The 18,522-nt window shown below is 47.6% G+C and overlaps 1 protein-coding gene across 1 annotated transcript; it reads right to left on the bottom strand.

Annotated features, from left to right (window-relative positions):
• Positions 1-16,413: 16,413 nt before the first annotated feature.
• On the bottom strand, positions 16,414-17,669 carry LOC131224301 (uncharacterized). The gene is made up of 3 exons (XM_058219824.1): positions 17,312-17,669; positions 17,056-17,218; positions 16,414-16,936 (listed from the first exon to the last, which is right to left on the bottom strand). The coding sequence occupies exons 1-3, from the start codon at positions 17,667-17,669 to the stop codon at positions 16,414-16,416; spliced, it is 1,044 nt and encodes a 347-aa protein (XP_058075807.1).
• Positions 17,670-18,522: the final 853 nt, after the last annotated feature.

The raw sequence follows: 18,522 nt of genomic DNA, 5'->3' as shown, positions 1-18,522 counted from the left end.
CCCCTTGAATCAGGTCTCTGTGACCTTATGAACGGATTGGATGGAGAATAAACGTTATGGTGGGCCCCACGTGGGACCCACCTTTATGAAGTGGATGGGCTGGGGTACCGTACAGCAACTATATAGCTACTATATTAACGCCAGCACGTTCAGTGGGTCTGAACATGGGGCATGTGTTATACCCAAGCCATCCAAATGGACGATGCCATCCAACTGGTGGGCCACGCAAGTGGACCCCACCCTTTTGAGATATGGCTGGTATCTCCACTATCCAGTTGCTGGACGGTAGGACCCACCTTAATGTATGTATTGCATCCACGCCGTCCATCATCTGGATGGTGGGAATCCCACCTTGATATAGAATTTTTATGGAAGGTGGGACCCACTTCAGATGCATGTGTTTCATCTTGCGATGTGGGTCCCCTTTAATGTATGTATTTATTCCACGCACCGTCCATGTGGACGATGCATTTGAGGTCCATCTTGAGGTATGTGTTGTATATCTACACCAGGCCATAGGGTCGTACGATGTATGTATTTTATCATTATTGGGCATCAGCGATGAAGCCCACCATGATATATGTATTGTATATCCTAATTGTCCATCTGGTGGGGGCCTATATGGATTGTGCAGGCCCACCTATTGCTTGTGTAGGACCCACCTTAATGTGTATGTTGTGTATGGCTGCCCACCTATCTTGGTGAACCATGGGCTACCTCATGAGGCCCATTGTTGCGGCCCTCTTGTTGTATATGAGGCCCATTAGTGTGGCCCATTAATGCGGCCCACTCGTTGGGTTGCGGCTCATTTGATGTACTGAGGCCCATGGGTCGTAGCCCATTGAGATGTATTTCCGACCATACGTCGTGGCCCATTGTGATGCATTTTCGGCCCATGTGAGGTGGCCCATTGTGATGTATTTGAGGGTCATGTGCAGGGCCCACTTGTTATGTATTTATGGCCCATTTAGTAAGGCCCATCGTGATATATTTTCAGTCCATATAATGAGGCCCGACTTGATGTTTACAAGGCCCGTTGCGATGTATATTAGGCCCGTGAGATGTGACTCACTTGATGTATATCAGGCCCATGGGCAAGGCCACATGTGATGTATTTATGGCCCACATGATGAGGCCCATTGAGATGTATTTTCAGCCCATGTGATGGGGCCCAGGTGATGTCTGAGGCCCTTGTGTAAGGACCATTATGATTGTACGGGGCCCATCGAGATGATATCCGGCCCATTATTTTATGTATGAGGCCTTTGTGTGAGACCATGGGCCCAATATACGTTCGGCTCTATGTAGGCCACTCCTTGGGAGCATTGTTTGGTTAAATGACCACATTGATGGGCAATGATGGTTTAACGTCCACACTATGACTTTCCCTTAGGCCTAGTTCGACCATTATAGAGGTCGGTTCCGATTGTCGAGGCAGATTCCGATTGTCAAGGCCGATTCTGATTGTTGAGGCCGATTGTATAGGCTGATTATCGAGGCCAGCCGATTTCAATCTTGAGGCCGATTGTCGAGACCCATATGATGTATATGCAGCCCGTAGTTGAGGCCCATTGTGATGTATATTCGACATGTATTTGAGGCCCAATGTGACGTATATGCAACCCATATTTGAGGCCCGTTGTAATGTGTATTCAACCTGTGTTTAAGGCCTAATGTGATGTATATGAGGCCTATGTGATAAGGCCCATTGTGATGCATTTGAGAGACAAGCGGTGGAGCCCATTATGATGTATGTTAGGCTCATGTGAAAGGCCCATCGCGATGTGTATTAAGTTCTCGAGTGAGGCCCATGGTGTTGTATATTTGGCCCTTGTGTGAGGCCATGGGTCCACTATATGTTAGGCTCTATGTGGGTCATTCCTTGTGGACAATGTTGGTTAAATGTCCACATTGTCGAGGTCGATTGTCGATGCTGGTTATTGATACCGATTATGAATATGTGACAACATAGCATCATGATACATGCCCATACGCATCATCTGCATATTTGTCATGAGATGTGGTTGACCATTACATATGTCATTGGGCAGCTTGTTATGACACTCCCTAATAGGCGGAGGTTATTTATATGAGCATACGATATGCGGAAGATTGATACATGGCTGGATTGTATGACTCATGCATCTTGCATTGTGTGTTGTGATTATTGTACGCCCTAGCGACATCAGGGCCGTAACCTCCACAGGCATGTCGTGGATGGCTAGATGGGACACAGAAAATGTTTGGTTCGAGCATCTGAGCACTTTGGATGTCCGTGGGTGAAAGTCCCTAAACTTTCGTGGCTAGGAGACGCCCCAACGTCTAGACCAAGTGGATACATGAGCGCCCGAGTGCCAAATATTAGTAGGCCGCGTCTTCCACTGTGTCGTGGTCGGTTAGGGGGGGGTGTGGCCTTATCCACCCAAGTGAGGGGGCTATAAGCTAGGCTGAGTTTGACCAGCTCCCAAATGGGTCCACTATTGACGAGCCGGGCAGGCATTGGTATACTACTAGTAAGTGGGTAGTTAGGTCTTTTCCACTCACTGGGCTACCAACCGGCTGGGGCGATAACCAGCTTGGAGTGTACTAGACCCCGGTGATGATCTCAAAGATGTACAGTACTAATTTATGGAGTAGGAGTTACATACTCAGCATTATATTCATTCATTCATTCACTATCCACTCGGGCTGGTAGTGCGCAACCATTTGTTACGTGTACCCTCGCAAAGGCCAGGATTTCGGTTGGGGCTCGCGACTAACCTGAGATCAGGAGTTTACCACATTGAGTGTGACTATCCAAATTTAGGTATAGGACTGGTTTGAATAGAATTCCCTTATGATGGACTCCATAGCCTACGATACTACGTACTATCATCCCGACTTCACTCTAGCTTAGTCATTTCATTTGCACCGCATATTACATTGCATCATTGACATCTAATATTTGACTTACTGTTTCCGCATTACATAGCTGATCTACATTGCTTCATCAGTACATGATATTGTTTTTATTATATTTTTGCATCGCATAACTTGGATAAGGCTAATGGTATTTATGGGCCTATCAGTATGATTTCACATTTCTCTGATATTGTATGATTTATGGGCTTATTAGTATTTCCGTTTAGTCTGATTACTCTAATATTGCTTACTTGGTACTTACCTTGTGTACACACTTTCACCACCCTCTAAGCTTTCTATAAGCTTATGCACGATAGATGCGTGGAAGTAATGTTAGGTTGTAGCAGCAACGTTGTGCATGGAGCGTGCAGTTGTCTTCTGGAGCTTTGATTTTTATTTTGACATATGTATTTCCCTTTCAGCATTATATTCAAAGTTTATATTAGTGGATATGTGATGATGATGTTGTATTTTGTGATTTTGATAAACTTATGGTTATGCTTCTTTGAGATAAATGTACGTTGGAAAATCCTCCTTGTAGGATCCCTGGAACGAAACTTGGCTTATGGGCGCTGGGAGCTGAGAATGGGGTACTACGGAGGCTGTCGGCACTGGATTCAGCGATTGAGATTCCTCTGAATCTGATTTTCGGGTTTGGGGCGTGACAACATGTGTGGCCCACCAGCTGTATCAGCTGATAAAAGATCCCCTAACATACGGTCCAGCAGCAGCTGCTGCTTGACGACCTGGATGGCTTGTCAGCAAGGTGGGCCTGAGATCTGGCCAAACAGGATGACAGTGTGGACGAAACCCACAGAACTTGCTGACGTCAATCCAGCAGCCATCTGCTGCTGGTGGGGTGCATAGATGAACGATCGGCTGGGATAAAACCTATACATCATGATTGGGGTTCACACGTCCCAAAAACAGACAGTATGGATATAAAATACAAATATCTGGTGGGTCCCACCCTCACACGTGTTACACATGTGGGGTGGGTCCCACCCCCTCAAAATGGACATGCAGCGTGGATGTACAGATACATCATGGTGGACTCCCACTTGTCCAGAAAAGGACGGTGTGGATCAACATCACATGGGCCCCATGTAACTTGCTGATGTGAAGTACACCAGCCAATCCATTCCCACTGCAGGTGGGTCCCATGTGTTGGAGGCAGCACGTTATTAAGGTGGGCCCCACGTTTGCATCAAGCTGATATTTATTGTTCCCGTCCAGGAGTGCTGAACGGTGCCAGTAGCTGGCCCGTCCAGGCCTTCTGCCCGGCTGGATGGTGCTGGCCATCCAAACCATGGGCCCACTTACTGGACAAGGTGGGTACACACATCACAGTGGGGTTCGCAATCGCATGGGAAAAAGAGGGAGATAGAGAGAAAGAGAAAGATCGGTGGATATGGGAGGAGCTCCGCCACTATGAGCTCCTCCATGTACATGCATACATCGAGATGGGTCTCACTACATGTGGGCCCTCAAATAGAGATTAATGATGAAAATCTTAAGATCACCCACCGATGGTCTTCTTAGCTCTTTGGAATCCTTGGCTCTTAAGCTTTGATTTTGATGGAGGATGATGAAGATTGAAGGGTTGGATGGTGAGATGAGGGGGTAGGAAGTGGGCCTTCTCTTTTCTTTCCTTAGAATTTTTTTCTCTCATGGAAGCTTGGAAATGGTAGAGAGAATGAGAGAGGGATGGAGTGAAATGGGATGGGTGAGTGATGTGTGAGTGATGGGTGGAGTGTTGTGTAAGTAAAGGGATACGTGGAGAAAGAGAGAGAGAGAGAGAGAGAGAGAGAGAGAGAGAGAGAGAGAGAGAGTTGACTTTGGAAATGGGAGAGGGATGGGATAGGTAAGGGTTGAGATGGGATGTGTACTTGACATATGATTGATAGATTGATGTGATGTTTGGGTAGAGATTCTTTCGAAATTCGCAATGCGCGGCATTTTTCTCGAAATAAATGCAGGCCCACAACTCCTAGCCTGGGTATCGCATTGGAGTGTGAGACGCGGCGTTGGAACCGCGGCGACGATGTGGTCGCAATGGTACAAGTCTAGGGTCGAGTCACTCGGGTATACGGGATGCGACTTAGGGTTGTGTGCAAATGCCAATTACAGGTCGCAAGTCACTGAAATTCGACAGGGAGGATCGTGGGAGTCTACGGAATGGTATGGATTAAGATAAGGGTCTTACACGGCTCCAACTGAGGCCTTTACTTTTTTCTTTGCCATCGAAGGGAGGGCTAGAAATAGTTGTAGCTACTCAAGATGGTGAGAACACGGCTCGTCATTCGTACAGATGAGATTGCCTAAATCTGGCCAACAAATGACGTTGATGTAGAGTTGAGACAACTTGTGGCCTTATTATCGCCCTCTAATAGATCTACAAAAACTAGAGAAAATTGAGCAACGGGGAGATATGCGGACCCTCCGATGACTAAGTCAAGCATGTAAAAGATGATTGCACGGAGGTAGATTAGGGCTTATATGCATCATATTTTCCGTCATTTGGTTTAAAGTTTGTGGTCGTATATACAGGGCGTGGGAGAAGGTTCTGGACCTCCAAATCCCACTATGTTACGTTGGAGGGCCCCTGATTTGTCAGGATTCTCATCCCAAATATATCGAAGTGATCTTCAGTCGAGATCAAGCAGGATCTGGTGCGAGATTTGCCCTGGATTTCTCGCACCGCCTCTCTAGCAACAATCGACCTGGTCAGCTTAGGATGCCGAGAAGCTCGGGGCTCAGAGCCCGAGCTACTTCTCCACGGGTTCCCTACCCGTGTTGTAGATATTTCTAGTGAATCCTCTCCTACCGAGCTCTGTCCTCTGATGACCTAGCTTGATGACTCGTGTCTGAACTGAAAGAATTGCTCATCCCATACCGATGGCACTTCTACTTGGACCTCAGTCTCCCGCTTGGAGGATTCTCCTAAGATGGAAGGCATATCACTTATAAATGCGTGTTGTTCTTCTCATATGAGGGACCAGTTACACCGCTTCTTAAGAAGTTTTCACCAATCGGCGTTCAATCCACTCAAGCTCTGAACATCCATGAATTTTAAACTCATGCTCAGACTTGAACCTTCAAAATGGATGGACGGCATAGATGAAACACATTCGTCGCGCTAGGACCCACAAAATCTAGGTCACAAGGAGCATCGGTGGTATTCGGTCACAACCCAATCGGCTTCCCCCCACGTGACCCTACCTAAACTAACAGAGCAAATTAAAAGTTGTGTAGACATTAAGCACCAGTAAGCAGCACCCCCCGGCGAATCATGCGTTATTTAGGGACGTGGATTTCCAAAGCCTTTCATATAAATTTCCTCTGAAGGAAAGTTAGGTTGGGTCGATCGTTATGTTTACGAGAAATCCATCGCGAAATCCATCGCGCCCATCTGTTTTGGGAGAACATGTTAGGATAAAGGCACAACTGACATAAATCCAAAACTCAGATAGGCCATACGATAGAACGTCCACCGTTGAAACATGTGTCTGGTGACAGAAGTATTGAATCAGGCTAATATTTATGTTTTCAGTTTATCCTAATAAGAATGACCTCATGAGCGGTATGGATGGTATATAAACATTATGGTAGACTTAGGAAGGTTTCAATGGTAAAAATTTACCCACGCATGTTTTCCTAATCTATGGATCACTTGAGTTTTGTATTTAGATCATTTTTGGCCCATCAGCTAAAATGATCTTCCAAAACTGACGGACGTGGTAGATTTCCTATAAACATCATGGTGAGCCTCACCTAACTTCCCCCTTTGCAGGAAATCCGCATCCAACCCATATTGTGGATTTCCTTTAGCATGAAGTTCCGCGCTGGGATCTTAGTGGGCTACTGTGATGTTTGTGAGAAATCAACCTGTGGGCTCATTTTAGGATAAATAGAAACGAAAAAGAAAAAAAATAAAAATAGATACAGTACTTGAGTGTGCCGAGAACGTAAGGATTGTTAAAATATTCATGGGGCATGGAAGTTTTCAAATCATTATAATATTTTTGTTTTAAGCTCATCCCAGTAGGAATGACGTTACGAACGGTGTGGATGGCATATAAACATTACTGTCGACCCTAGGAAGGTTTTAATGGTAAGAATTTCCCTATCCATCATTTCCTTTAGTGCAGCCCACTTGAGTGTATCCTGCTTACTTTTGAGCTCAAGTCCTGAAATAAGCTCACAAAACAGATGGACAGAATAGATGTCTAGCAAACATTACGCTTGACCCACCTAAGTTTTCGGCGCAGCAACTTACTGCCATATGCTTTACCAGGAAATCCGCTTACGAATAGCCCACGCCTGGTATCGAGTTTTGCTAAGGAAGTGACATCACCTAAGTTATGTGGGCGCCACCATTATATATGTGTTGTATCGGCACCTAAAGAGATCATTTTAAGGAATGAGCATATTAACGAGGCAGATCCAAAGCTCAAGTGACCCCACCAGAAAATACAAAGGGGGATTAAACGACTACCGTTAAAATATTCTTTTGGGCTGCAGAAGTTTTCAATCAAGCTGACGTTTGTGGTTTTCCTTCATTCATGTCTCTGTTAACTTATAAGTTAGCTCTCAAATAAACATCACGGCAGGCCTTAAAGAGGTTTCAACAGTGGGTGTCAACAGTGTTGTCTATTATAGGTCTACTTAACCTTTGGATCTGCCTCATTCTTTGTATCATATCTTAAAATGATTTTTTTAAATGGATGGACAATGTGGATACAGTACATACATCATGGTTGGAGCTACACAACGTGACATCACTTCAGTAGCCAAACTTGCTGTTACCGGTCAGTAGCTAATCTGCCTTCCCCACCCTTTACCCAGACAAATATTGGGTGATTTTAGGAAAATAAAAAATGGAAAATATTTGTTTTTTCTTCAATTAAAACAGGATCGCGGAAATTAAAATCGAATCTCTAAGTACTGCCTGGTGAGTGCAGTTGTCGGTACATCGCTTCCCACAGGTCCCTAAATGGAAACACGTGTATGAGATCCAGTGGCTCGTCCGAAGATCCTCTCCTTTTTGGATTCCTTTCCTGAATGATCATGCCTTTCTGCTGCTCATAAGGTGGTCCAACATCCGTACAAAATAAAATGTACAGAAATGAAAAACTTATGGTTGCTCTTCATTCGACACCCTCTAGTAACAGTACTCTGGTCTTCTACACACAAACTAAACTTTTTGTCCTTCTAATCCCACGTATCAGTTACGTATGTTGTTTTGATACGTACAAGAGGCAGGTACCCGGAAAGCGCACTCGTGCGCTTTGCATTCGTAGAACTTGGAAGTTTTTCACGATACATCGTATGTATAGCAGTAAGATACGTCGGGACACTTGCTGTTGAATTTTTTTAATCTTTTTTTTTTTTTTTAGCAATGACCAAAATCATGTGGGCCCTAAGAAGTACTGTAATTGGATATTTTCAACTTTCAATTATTCGAAATTTGTTGTAACCGTTCATGTTTAAAGTAAAAGAGCCCTTACATGAAAGGGTTGAAATAATTCGTTTGAGAACTTTTATGCGTTGATTTTCCACCGTACATACTGAGGCTCGTCATATAGACGGTTTGGATCATGGGATGTTCAAGGCAACAGTCGGTATGAAATCGAGCGAATCTCATTTATCATGTGCGATGCCAATTTTGTCGTCAGAAAATTTTAGCCAATGGCAGCCTAATTTTACAGAATCATTACGACTGTTGATGCAAAAATCTGGTTCACCTTCTCCAAGCTTCGAGCATTCGCACCGAGCCTTATAAGCCTGCACAGGAGAAAAACAAAGGAAACCCTGGCAAGAGTAGGAGACCCTCCGATGCCAAAGTCAGGCTAGGAATCTGGGTCTAAGTAGTATGGTAGGTTTTTGGTGAGATTTTGCATACCTATTCCTGTAGAAATGATTCATATTCATACCCGAGGATCATACTAAACGTGCCTGATAATCTCGGCACGATCATCGCCACCACGCGAGAGCTACGCGTGTGTGGTCGTCGGCCGTTACCCGGAGATCGTGGGTCAGGCATAACTCCTATCGTGCGTTACCGGATGCAGTCCATTAATGTCATCGCTGACCGAGCTCTCATCCAAGCCAACCTCGCGGCTCAGATCTTGCTCGGCAATCTGAGCCCACGAGTGAGCTGATCATTGTCACGCAAGGCAGGGAGGATCGGGTTGGAGGTACACTGGACGGGTGCATTATGACTTCTCTTACTCTTCAAGTTGTCCTAAGAGCTCTTACAAGCGGACTCGGAGGATGCGTGACGACTTCTTCCAAGTCTCAGGTCGATGTTGTAGCTCTACAAGAGCCCTTGGGTCGAAAGCTCACCTCGAGTCGGATGCTCATCAGTCCAAGCATCAATCCGAGGCCGTGCTCATTGGTGCCAAAGTTGACCTCAATGCGGTTCAGTTCAGATTTTCCATAACAGAAGCCCCCTACTCTCTGAATTCGAGATCAGACTTGGAGAGTAATAGACTCAAGGAAGCGAACCGAGGTTTGGGGAAGCGAACTGTCACTCTCCCTATGATGATAAGCTTGATCGAAGCGTCGTCATGATGATTTCAAGACCCGTGCACTGCGTAAGACGGCATCCATTTCGTATGCTCGGGCCACTGGGCGTCACACACGTGACCAAAGATGTCGAAACGTTTCGGCTGAGTGAATCGGGAGATGCCACGTGGATTTTGAAAGACGAAGAGGCGTCGGCGCATTGAATGCTGACTGTGCACAGCTCGGAGGACATTAGTCTAAGCTTATCGTGAGTTGCCATGTATACAGTCAGGCTCGGATCTAAGCCGCTTCAGCTCCAGAGACAGGTGTCTGTCATGATTGCAGATAGTTGGCTTGGGCTATAAGAGTCCCAAGGTTCTCCCATTCAGCCCCTTCTGCATTCCAATTCCTTCTGAGTTTTTCTGACTTCTTCTCTTCTTCCTGAGATATCCTACTGTCGAAAAAGGGTTTTACTTGTTGAAAAGAGAATTTTGCTCAGAGAGGTTTTCCAGAAAAGGAGAATTTTTGCCCAGAGAAAGTTTGCCCAGAGCTCTGTGAGTCTTCTGTTGCTTCATTACAATTTTTCTTTCACTATGTCGAACAACTCGAACAAGGTCCGCGAAGTTGAAAACGGGTCTGAGCTCCAGAGTACAGACTCCGAGCGTAGGAGCTCAGAGGGACCTCTCGAAGCCGTCCCACTATAACCTCTGCCCAAGAAGAGCACTGGCACAAAGTCCAAGGGCCGAACCAAGGGGTCGAGGAGGGTACCCCAAGATCCTGCTGGGAGGACGTTGGCCAGGCCCTCGGGAGGCCAATCTGAAGCTGGAGTTTCAGGGGCTCAGTTCTGGTTGAGTCTCAAATGGCTCGTCTTCGCGCAGAGTTCCAGATCTTGAACTCTGTGTACATCAGGGCCCCCTCTGCCCTTGATGCACCTAGAGACCCTTCTGACATGGAAGTAGCAATCTTCGTCTGTGCCCTCCAATGCGGACTTCAGTTCCCACTCCATCCCTTTGTGCGCATGTTGATGGCGTGGTTGAGGCTAGTTACGAGTTAGCTCGTCCCGAACGCATGGTGCATCTTGGTGTCATCCTTCATTATTTGGCGAAAACTAAAGAGCCAGGAGCTGTCATCAGATGAGTTCCTAGCCATGTACCAAGCCAAGCACGACAAAGCCAAGCCATGCTAGTATTACTTCTCGACTAGGGCCCAGTATACCCCGGGCCTCATCCCCAAGCTCCCCTCTTCCAACAAAGATTGGAAGGGGAAATGGTTCTTGGCTTCGAGAGAGTGGGAGGCCCCAGCGTCTGAGCTCAAATGCCTGCGGGTCAGAGTACCACCAAGTTTGCTACCCCAAGTAAACATGTGTAGATTTGACCTTTCCTCTTATTTTCTTTGCTCTTTGCTCATTTTTTATTTTAACATTTGTTCTTGCTTGTAAATTATTTAAGGGGCTCACCAGAACTGTCCTCCCCCCTCCGAGCTCAGATAGCCAGGGCTCCGCTACTCAATGAGGAGGATCGCACCTGGCATTACATTATCAGCCCAGACAACCTCATTTCGTCCGGTTTCTGTAGATTCAGACTCCTCCTCATCGCCTTGGGTAAGCCTTGTAACTTCACGTTTTGCGCTTGATTTTTCTAAGTAGACAACTGACTCATTTTTATTGATTAGGAATGGCTGAGGCATCAGGTTCGAAGAGGAAAAGGGGGGCGGTGGTGTGCCCTTCTCTTGACGTCATCATGGCGTCGGCGCCAAAGTCCCGGGTCAAGATTATGGCCAGGAAGAAGAAGGTTTCTGCTCTTAGGGCTGAGTTCGCCACAATAGAGCTAGCTGCAGCCAAGGCAGTCGCAACACTAACACCAACACCAGCCCCGGCCTCCAGGGCCTACTTATCACCACCTCCCGGGATTCAGAGGAAGGCCATGGGAGAAACTGCTGTAGCAAATTTTTCTCACATCTCGAGCAATCCCAACCCCAACCTCATGTTCATTGCTGCGAAGGTGGACACAATTTTGGTCCACAGAATCGACGCACTGATCGGAGGTTCCACTGCACTCGAGGCTGAAGCTCAGGCCTCAGCCACTAGCGACGTTGGCCCTACTGCGAGACCAATCCCTTCTGCAGGATAGGAGCTCATGACCGGCCACTAGATGTTGTTGCTGAATGGCTAGGCAGCCAAGCACACGCCCGAGGCAACCGTTGTCCGAACCATGACCCGACTGCCTGAGTCGGTAATAAACGACTTCGCATCGTGTTGCTACATGGTAATTCTTTTAGCTTCATTCGCTTTACTTGTAACTTTCTAATTGTTGATCTAACTTCCTAGGCCTGTGTTTTCATGTGCTGCTAATGCTCATCCAAATTCAAGAGAGATTGAGGACGATGACTCGGTTGAAGAGGGAGAAGGCCGAACTGGAGGAAAGCCTGAAGACCTCGGCTGAGGAGGTCGAGAAGCTGAAGGTCCGACTAGGAGAGGGCCACCTGAGGGAGCTGGGGCTTCAGGGGGAGATCAACGAGCTGCAGGCTCACACTAACTTGGCTAAGTCTGACCTGGACAGCTCGAGGGCGGACAATGCTTGGTTGGTTACCGAGCTTGAGGCTGTTAGGCGCGAGGCTGCTGAAGGTCTCGCCAAGCAACGCTCCGAACTTAAGGCCTTGGCTGCTTCCCAGGCTATCACAGCTATGGAAGAATTCAAATCTTCCAAGGAGCGAGTCGACGAGCTAGACAAGGTTTACAACTTCGCCTACAATGCCGCTTACAAAGCGTGCTTGAGCGACATCCGAGGCGCTTATCCTGAGCTAGACTTTAATGTCTTGGTGACGGATGATGCCGAGGACTCTCTAGAAGCAGGGGCAGAGGACCCCCCAGCAACAGCTGAAGCTAAGAAGGCCCCTGAAGCCGAGACCCCAGTTGATCTGACCTCGAGCTGACCTCTCTTATTCCCCCTCTATTTTTTGTGATCACATTTCAATCTTAATGAAATTCATCTTTTGCCTCAATGCATGAATGTTTGCTTTTATGTTGTTGCTAATCCAATTTGTTGAATGACGAGCCGACCTCTTCTCTAAGGGGTCAATTCGTCTAAGGATTCCATTTTTACACTTGAGAAATGACCCTTCGCAGCGCACTTGCTTGTTTAGTAGACCATTGTCGAATGATGAGCCGACCCCTTCTTTAAGGGATCGGTTCGGTCGGCTCATCGAAGGAGTTCATCTCTGCATATGAGAGATGACCCTTCGTAACATACTCGAATAGCAAGATAACTATATAGTAGGCCAAGTAAAAGAGTAGAAGAGTAGGCGATCTTTTATTAGGAGCCAAAATGGCTAGTAGATCCGATCCGTACATAGCTACATAGCTTTCCCTCTCAAGGATAGTTGCTTGGCATTCCAAGTAGACTAAGTCGATCTTTTATTGCTTACCATTCCATGGGTGAGGCAATAATAAAAGATCTTTAATTGCTTGGCATTCCATGGGTGAGGCAACAGACGTCCCTCCAAGTCTTCCAGACGGTAGGACCCTAGCTTAGCTGAACTGACCACCCAATAAGGTCCCTCCCAATTCAGCCCAAGGGACCCTACTCCAAGCTTCGTAGTATTCTGGAAGACGCAACAAAGGACTAGATCTCCTCGTCGAAACCGCCTCGTACTGAATCTGGAGTTGTAAAATCGAGCAACTTGTTGATGTCGAGCCGCAACTCGGAGTTTGACGGTGTCTCGTACTTCTTCAAGTAGATTCAAGTTCATTGTGATCTGGTCGGCATTTTTCTCTTCCTGATAGTTCCTCACTCGCGTGGTGGGGAGCCCTATCTCGACTGGGACGACGGCTTTCAAGCCGTAAGACAAGGAGAAGGGGGTTTCCCCCGTGGAAGACTAAGTCGTAGTCCTGTAGGCCCAGAGAACAAGTGGGAGTTCATCGGCCCAGTTGCCATTAGTTTTTTCCATCTTCATCTTGAGATGATACTTAATGACTTTGTTCACAGCTTCCACATATCCATTGGACTACAAATGACGAGGCGATGATACGCGTTGGCAATGCCAAGCCCCCAACACATGTCTCGAAACCTGTCATTGTCAAACTGTCTCCCATTGTCGAACACAATGGTGTACATGATTCTGAACCGACAAATGATGTTCTTCCACACAAAATATGTCACCTTTTATTTGGTAATCTTCACCACCGACTCGACCTCAGCCCATTTAGTGAAGTAGTCGACGGCCACAATCGCAAACTTAGTCTGCCCCTTTCCTAGAGGCAGAGGCCCAATAATGTCGATCTCCCATTGGGCAAATGGCCATGGCCCGCTCACAGGGGGTCAACTCTTCTGCTGACTGCCTCAGAACAGCAACGAATCTTTGGCATTTGTTGCACCTCTGGACAAAGCTCTTAAAATCCTCTCGGATCGTTGGCCAGAAGTACCCTTGACGAAGCGTCTTCTAAGCTAAGGCACGGCTCCCGGAATGATTTCCACAGATTCCCTCATGGATTTCTCAGATCACATAATCCGCTTTGTCAGGTGGGAGACACCTAAGGTATGGCTAGGAGTAACCTTTCTTATACAGAGTGTCATCCAAGATCACGTACCGTGCTGCTCTGATCTTCAAACTCCGAGCCTCCAATTTATCTTGGGGGACTTCACCGTTGGTAAGGTACCTGATGATCGGATCCATCCAGCTCGGAGCCTACACTGGGTTGATCATCTCATGGTACTCGGTCGATGCTCAGATTATCTAGGAATTCTACTAGGATAATCCTCAGGATCTTCCCCTCAGTAGCTGAGACTAGCTTTGCGAGGGCGTTGGCCCAAGAGTTTTCGGCTCTTGGGATATGGCTGATGACGCATTCTTTGAATCTTTCCATCAGTTTCTGAGCCTCGGCCAAATAGGCTATCATCCTTCTCTCCTTGGCCTCGTATTTTGTCGATATATGATTCATGACGAGCTGAGAGTCACACCGCACGTTGAGGAGCTGAACTCCTAGACTAGCGGCTAATCTGAGTCTGGCCAGCAGAGCTTCATACTCTGCCTTGTTGTTGGATGCCTTGAAACCGAGCCTGATTGCGTATTGGATAGCGATCAATTCAGGTGCGACCAGGACGATCTCCACTCTGGCTCGTTTTGAATTAGACAACCCGTTCACGAAGAGGTTCCATCTGCTACATCCCTTTTCTATCTCTGCACCCTCGAGAAGTGTTGGGGGAGTAACGGGGATTGTCTCGGGACTGGTCAAGATCTCCGACCCTGTATCTCCAATCTCGCAACTCGGAGTTGTGAACTCTGCTATAAAGTCAGCGTCGTCCTGACCCTTGATCGCGGTCCTAGGTCGATATTGAATATCGAACTCTCCGAGTTCCACCGCCCACTTTGTCAGTCGCTAAGATACTTCTGGCTTCTAGAGGACCTGTCAGAGAGGTAAATCCGTGAGGACGATGATTAAATGCACTTGGAAGTATGGGCACAGCCTCCAAGCAGAGACGACTAGGCTTAGAGCCAATTTTTCCATGCTCGGGTATCTGGTCTCGGTCGGGACCATTGCCTTACTGGTGTAGTAAATAGGGCGTTGTTCCCCTTCCACCTCTCGAATGAGTGTCGAGCTGACTACCAAAGCCAAAACCGCTAAGTAGAGAAACAGAGGCTCGCCCTCCTCGGGCTTGGACAGCAGAGGCAGTGACCCCAGGTACTACTTCAACTGTTGAAAAGCTTGTTCACAGTCCGAGGTCCACTCCACTTTCTTGTGACCCTTCAACTGCTAGAAGAAGGGGAGACATCTATCAGTGGCTCTGGATATGAACCGCCCGAGCGCGGTGACTCGTCCGATTAGGCACTAGATTTCTTTCATCGTCTGAGGTGAGCTCATGTCGAGCAAAGCTTTAATCTTGTCAGGGTTTACCTCAATGCCCCTCTGACTGACTTGATATCCAACGAACTTACCTAAGCCCACACCGAAGGCACACTTGGCGGGGTTCAGTTTCATGTGATATTCTCGGAGGATCGAGAACGTTTCTCCAAGGTCTGTGATGTGGTTAGAGGTTTTGATACTCTTGACGAGCATGTCATCAACGTAGACCTCCATAGTCCGACCAATCTGTCGGGCGAACATCTGGTTCACCAACCTTTAATATGTTGCCCCGGCATTCTTCAGGCCAAAGGGAATGACTCGGTAACAGTAGAGTCTCTAGTTCGTGATGAAGGTCATCTTCTGCCTGTCTGGGGGGTACATTGCTATCTGGTTGTAACCGAAGTACGCATCTAGGAAGGTGAGGAGCTCGTGGCCGGCCGTGCTGTCGACCAGCTAGTTGATCCGAGGTAAAGGGAAGCTATCCTTGGGGCGGGCTTTGTTCAGATCCGAGTAGTCAACAGAGACCCGTCAATTTCCATTAGTCTTTCTCACGAAGACCACATTGGCAATCCAGTCCAGATAGTGGATTTCCTCAATGAAACAACACTGAGGAGCTTCAACACCTCGTTGGCTATGGCTGTGTACCTTTCGAGCTCGAATGCCCTCCTCTTCTACTTCACTGGTTTATGCTCTGGATCCACATTCAACTTGTGAACCATGATCTCTAGAGGAATATTCGGCATGTCTTTATGCGACCATGCGAAGACGTCCTTGTGTTGTTGTAGGAAGGTCAACGTTTGAGCTCGCTGCTCGGAATTCAGTGACAACCCGACCTGAACTGTTCTGCTCGGATCGGCATCCTTGAGCAGGACAGTCACAAGATCTTCGGTGGACAAGTCCTCTGCAGGATTGTCTTCCCTAGGGTCGAGTACATTTATTGTGAGGGCTTGCTTTGTGGAGCCCTTTCTTACTGCTACCGAGTAGCACCTTCATGCCTCATGCTGGTCTCCTCAAACATATCTGACCCCTCCATCGGTAGGGAACTTCATCATCAGATGATACATAGATACGATCGCCCTCATGGCGTTAAGGGACAGCCGAACTATGATGGCATTGTATACTAATGGTACATTCACCACCAGGAAGTCCACGAGCAGAGTCACCTAATTCTGCCCTTCTACCGCTATAATTGGGAGGGAAATAACACCCTCGAAGATCACCTTATCTCCAGCAAATCCGTGCAACGGAGTGTTCACGAGTCGGAGGCGCGACCTGTCTATCCCCATCTTGTCAAACGCCTTAGAGTAGAGTATATCAGCCGAGCTTCCAATGTCGACTAGGATACGATAGACCTTGTGATTGGCTATCGTCATCGCAACCACCAAGGCATCGTCATGGGGCTGTTGGATGCCATGCGTGTCATCCTCTGTAAACATGAGGTTGTAGGTGCTTACTCGGAATTCTGTCATCGGCCCTTTAGCCGAGTAGATGTAATGCTCAGGGTCGGTGTTCCTGTAGTGGGCTTTATGAGCCCAATTCGAATCTCTACCACTGGACGGGCCCCCATAGATCGTCCGGATCTCCGTAGCCTCCTTCGCAGCTTTGCGAGGATGGTCATCCTTCTGGGTCTGCCTCTTTTCTTTTACACACTGGCGCAAATGACCCTTGTGGATGAGGTCTTGATCTCTTTATTTAGGTCGACGTAATCACTAGTGTTGTGGCCGTGGTCGTAATGGAAGTGGCAGTACTTGTGTTTATCCCGTTGGCCTGCCATGATCTTTATGCAACTCAACCAATGCAGTAACCTCTGATCTCGAATGTCTAGCAGATCTTCTCTGGAGACGTATTGAAGGAGTGTACGAGCTGAATTTGCTCTCGGGCCTCCTACTCGGCCTCCTGTCCGGGAGGCATTGTCATCTGACCTCCTTTTGTCTGCATGCTGCGGCGCTTCGTCCCTCTGCCTCTTCCCTTTAGATGAGGACTTAGAGGTCTAGTTGCTCTTGCATGAGCTGAAAAACTCCTTGGAATTCGTATATTTTTTAGCACGGCTGATAAGTTCACCAAGGGTTGACGGAGGGTTCTTCCCTATCGAGAATAGGAATCTCCCTTCCTTGAGTCCGTTGATCATTGCAGATAGTGTCATCTTATTGGAGTAGTCGTCTACTTGCAGTGCCTCTTCATTGAAACGGGAGATGTAGTCTTTCAGCGATTCCCCGCTCCTCTGTCTGAGGGTAAGCAAGTGGGTCGACGGCTTCCGACTCTTCTTGCCAACTAGGTCAGGAATGACCTGTTGAGCTCGGCAAAGGTGTCGATCGACCTTGGATTGAGCTGTCGGTACCAACTCCTTGCAGCCCCAGTCATAGTTATTGAGAAGGCTCGGCACATCATTGCTTCCAAGGTAGATTGAATCTGCATCCATGAGCGGTAAGATTCCACATGCTCTGTGGGGTCACCAGACCCCGAGTACTGAATGATGGGGGGCATCCTGAACCTCAGAGGCATTTCTGCACTCATAACCTCACTGGTGAAGGGAGGTTTAGTTTCTTCCATCATCGCTTCCACTGTAGTCGAAGCTAGAATCTATTGGTTCCACTGCAGGGTCTTGATCTGATTCCGGAGCTAGTCCAGCTGAGCTTACCACGGGTTCTGATTTTTCGCCACGGTTTCTTGAAGAACTTCGACCTCAGGCGCTCTGGCCCCCCTCCTCCTCTCCAGCTCGTGGCGGAGGTCAGTCGGGGCTATCGCCAAAGTCGCAGATATGTAAGTCGGCTCTGCATGCCGTGTAGGATCCGGAGCTCGAGCAGACAGGTTCTGGGATGCCTTGGCACGAGAGCATACGAGCAGTGTCTCTTCTTCAGCTACCGAGGCCATCTCTTCTGGGTTAAGAGGCACCTGTTGTTCCTTCATTCGATTAATCTTATCCCTCAGCATCTGCACTTCCTTCTGCAAAGCCCTATATTTACCTCCTCAGTTTCAGGTCCGTTGAGACGGCCTGGTCGAAGCCGACTCGGTATGTGGTAGTGAAGACGAGTGATGTTGCCCACTCGGCTCAGGCTCCTCGGCCGTTATTGGGAGCATTTTCTTCTTTCCTCTTACCATTTTTAATAAAGCTCTTTAGTCTTTTTGCATCGTTTTTCCCACAAACGGCGCCAAAAATGTTGATGCAAAAATCTGGTTCACCCTCACTGAGCTCCGAGCACTCGCGCCGAGCCCTATAAGCCTGCACAGGAGAAGGACAAAGGAGACCCTGGCTAGAACAAGGGACCCTCCGA

This window comes from Magnolia sinica, chromosome 13 (assembly GCF_029962835.1).
Source record: "Magnolia sinica isolate HGM2019 chromosome 13, MsV1, whole genome shotgun sequence".
NCBI classification, from domain to species: domain Eukaryota; kingdom Viridiplantae; phylum Streptophyta; class Magnoliopsida; order Magnoliales; family Magnoliaceae; genus Magnolia; species Magnolia sinica.
The sequence above is the reverse complement of the archived record's forward strand: the minus strand, read 5'-3'. Positions and strand labels throughout refer to the sequence as shown.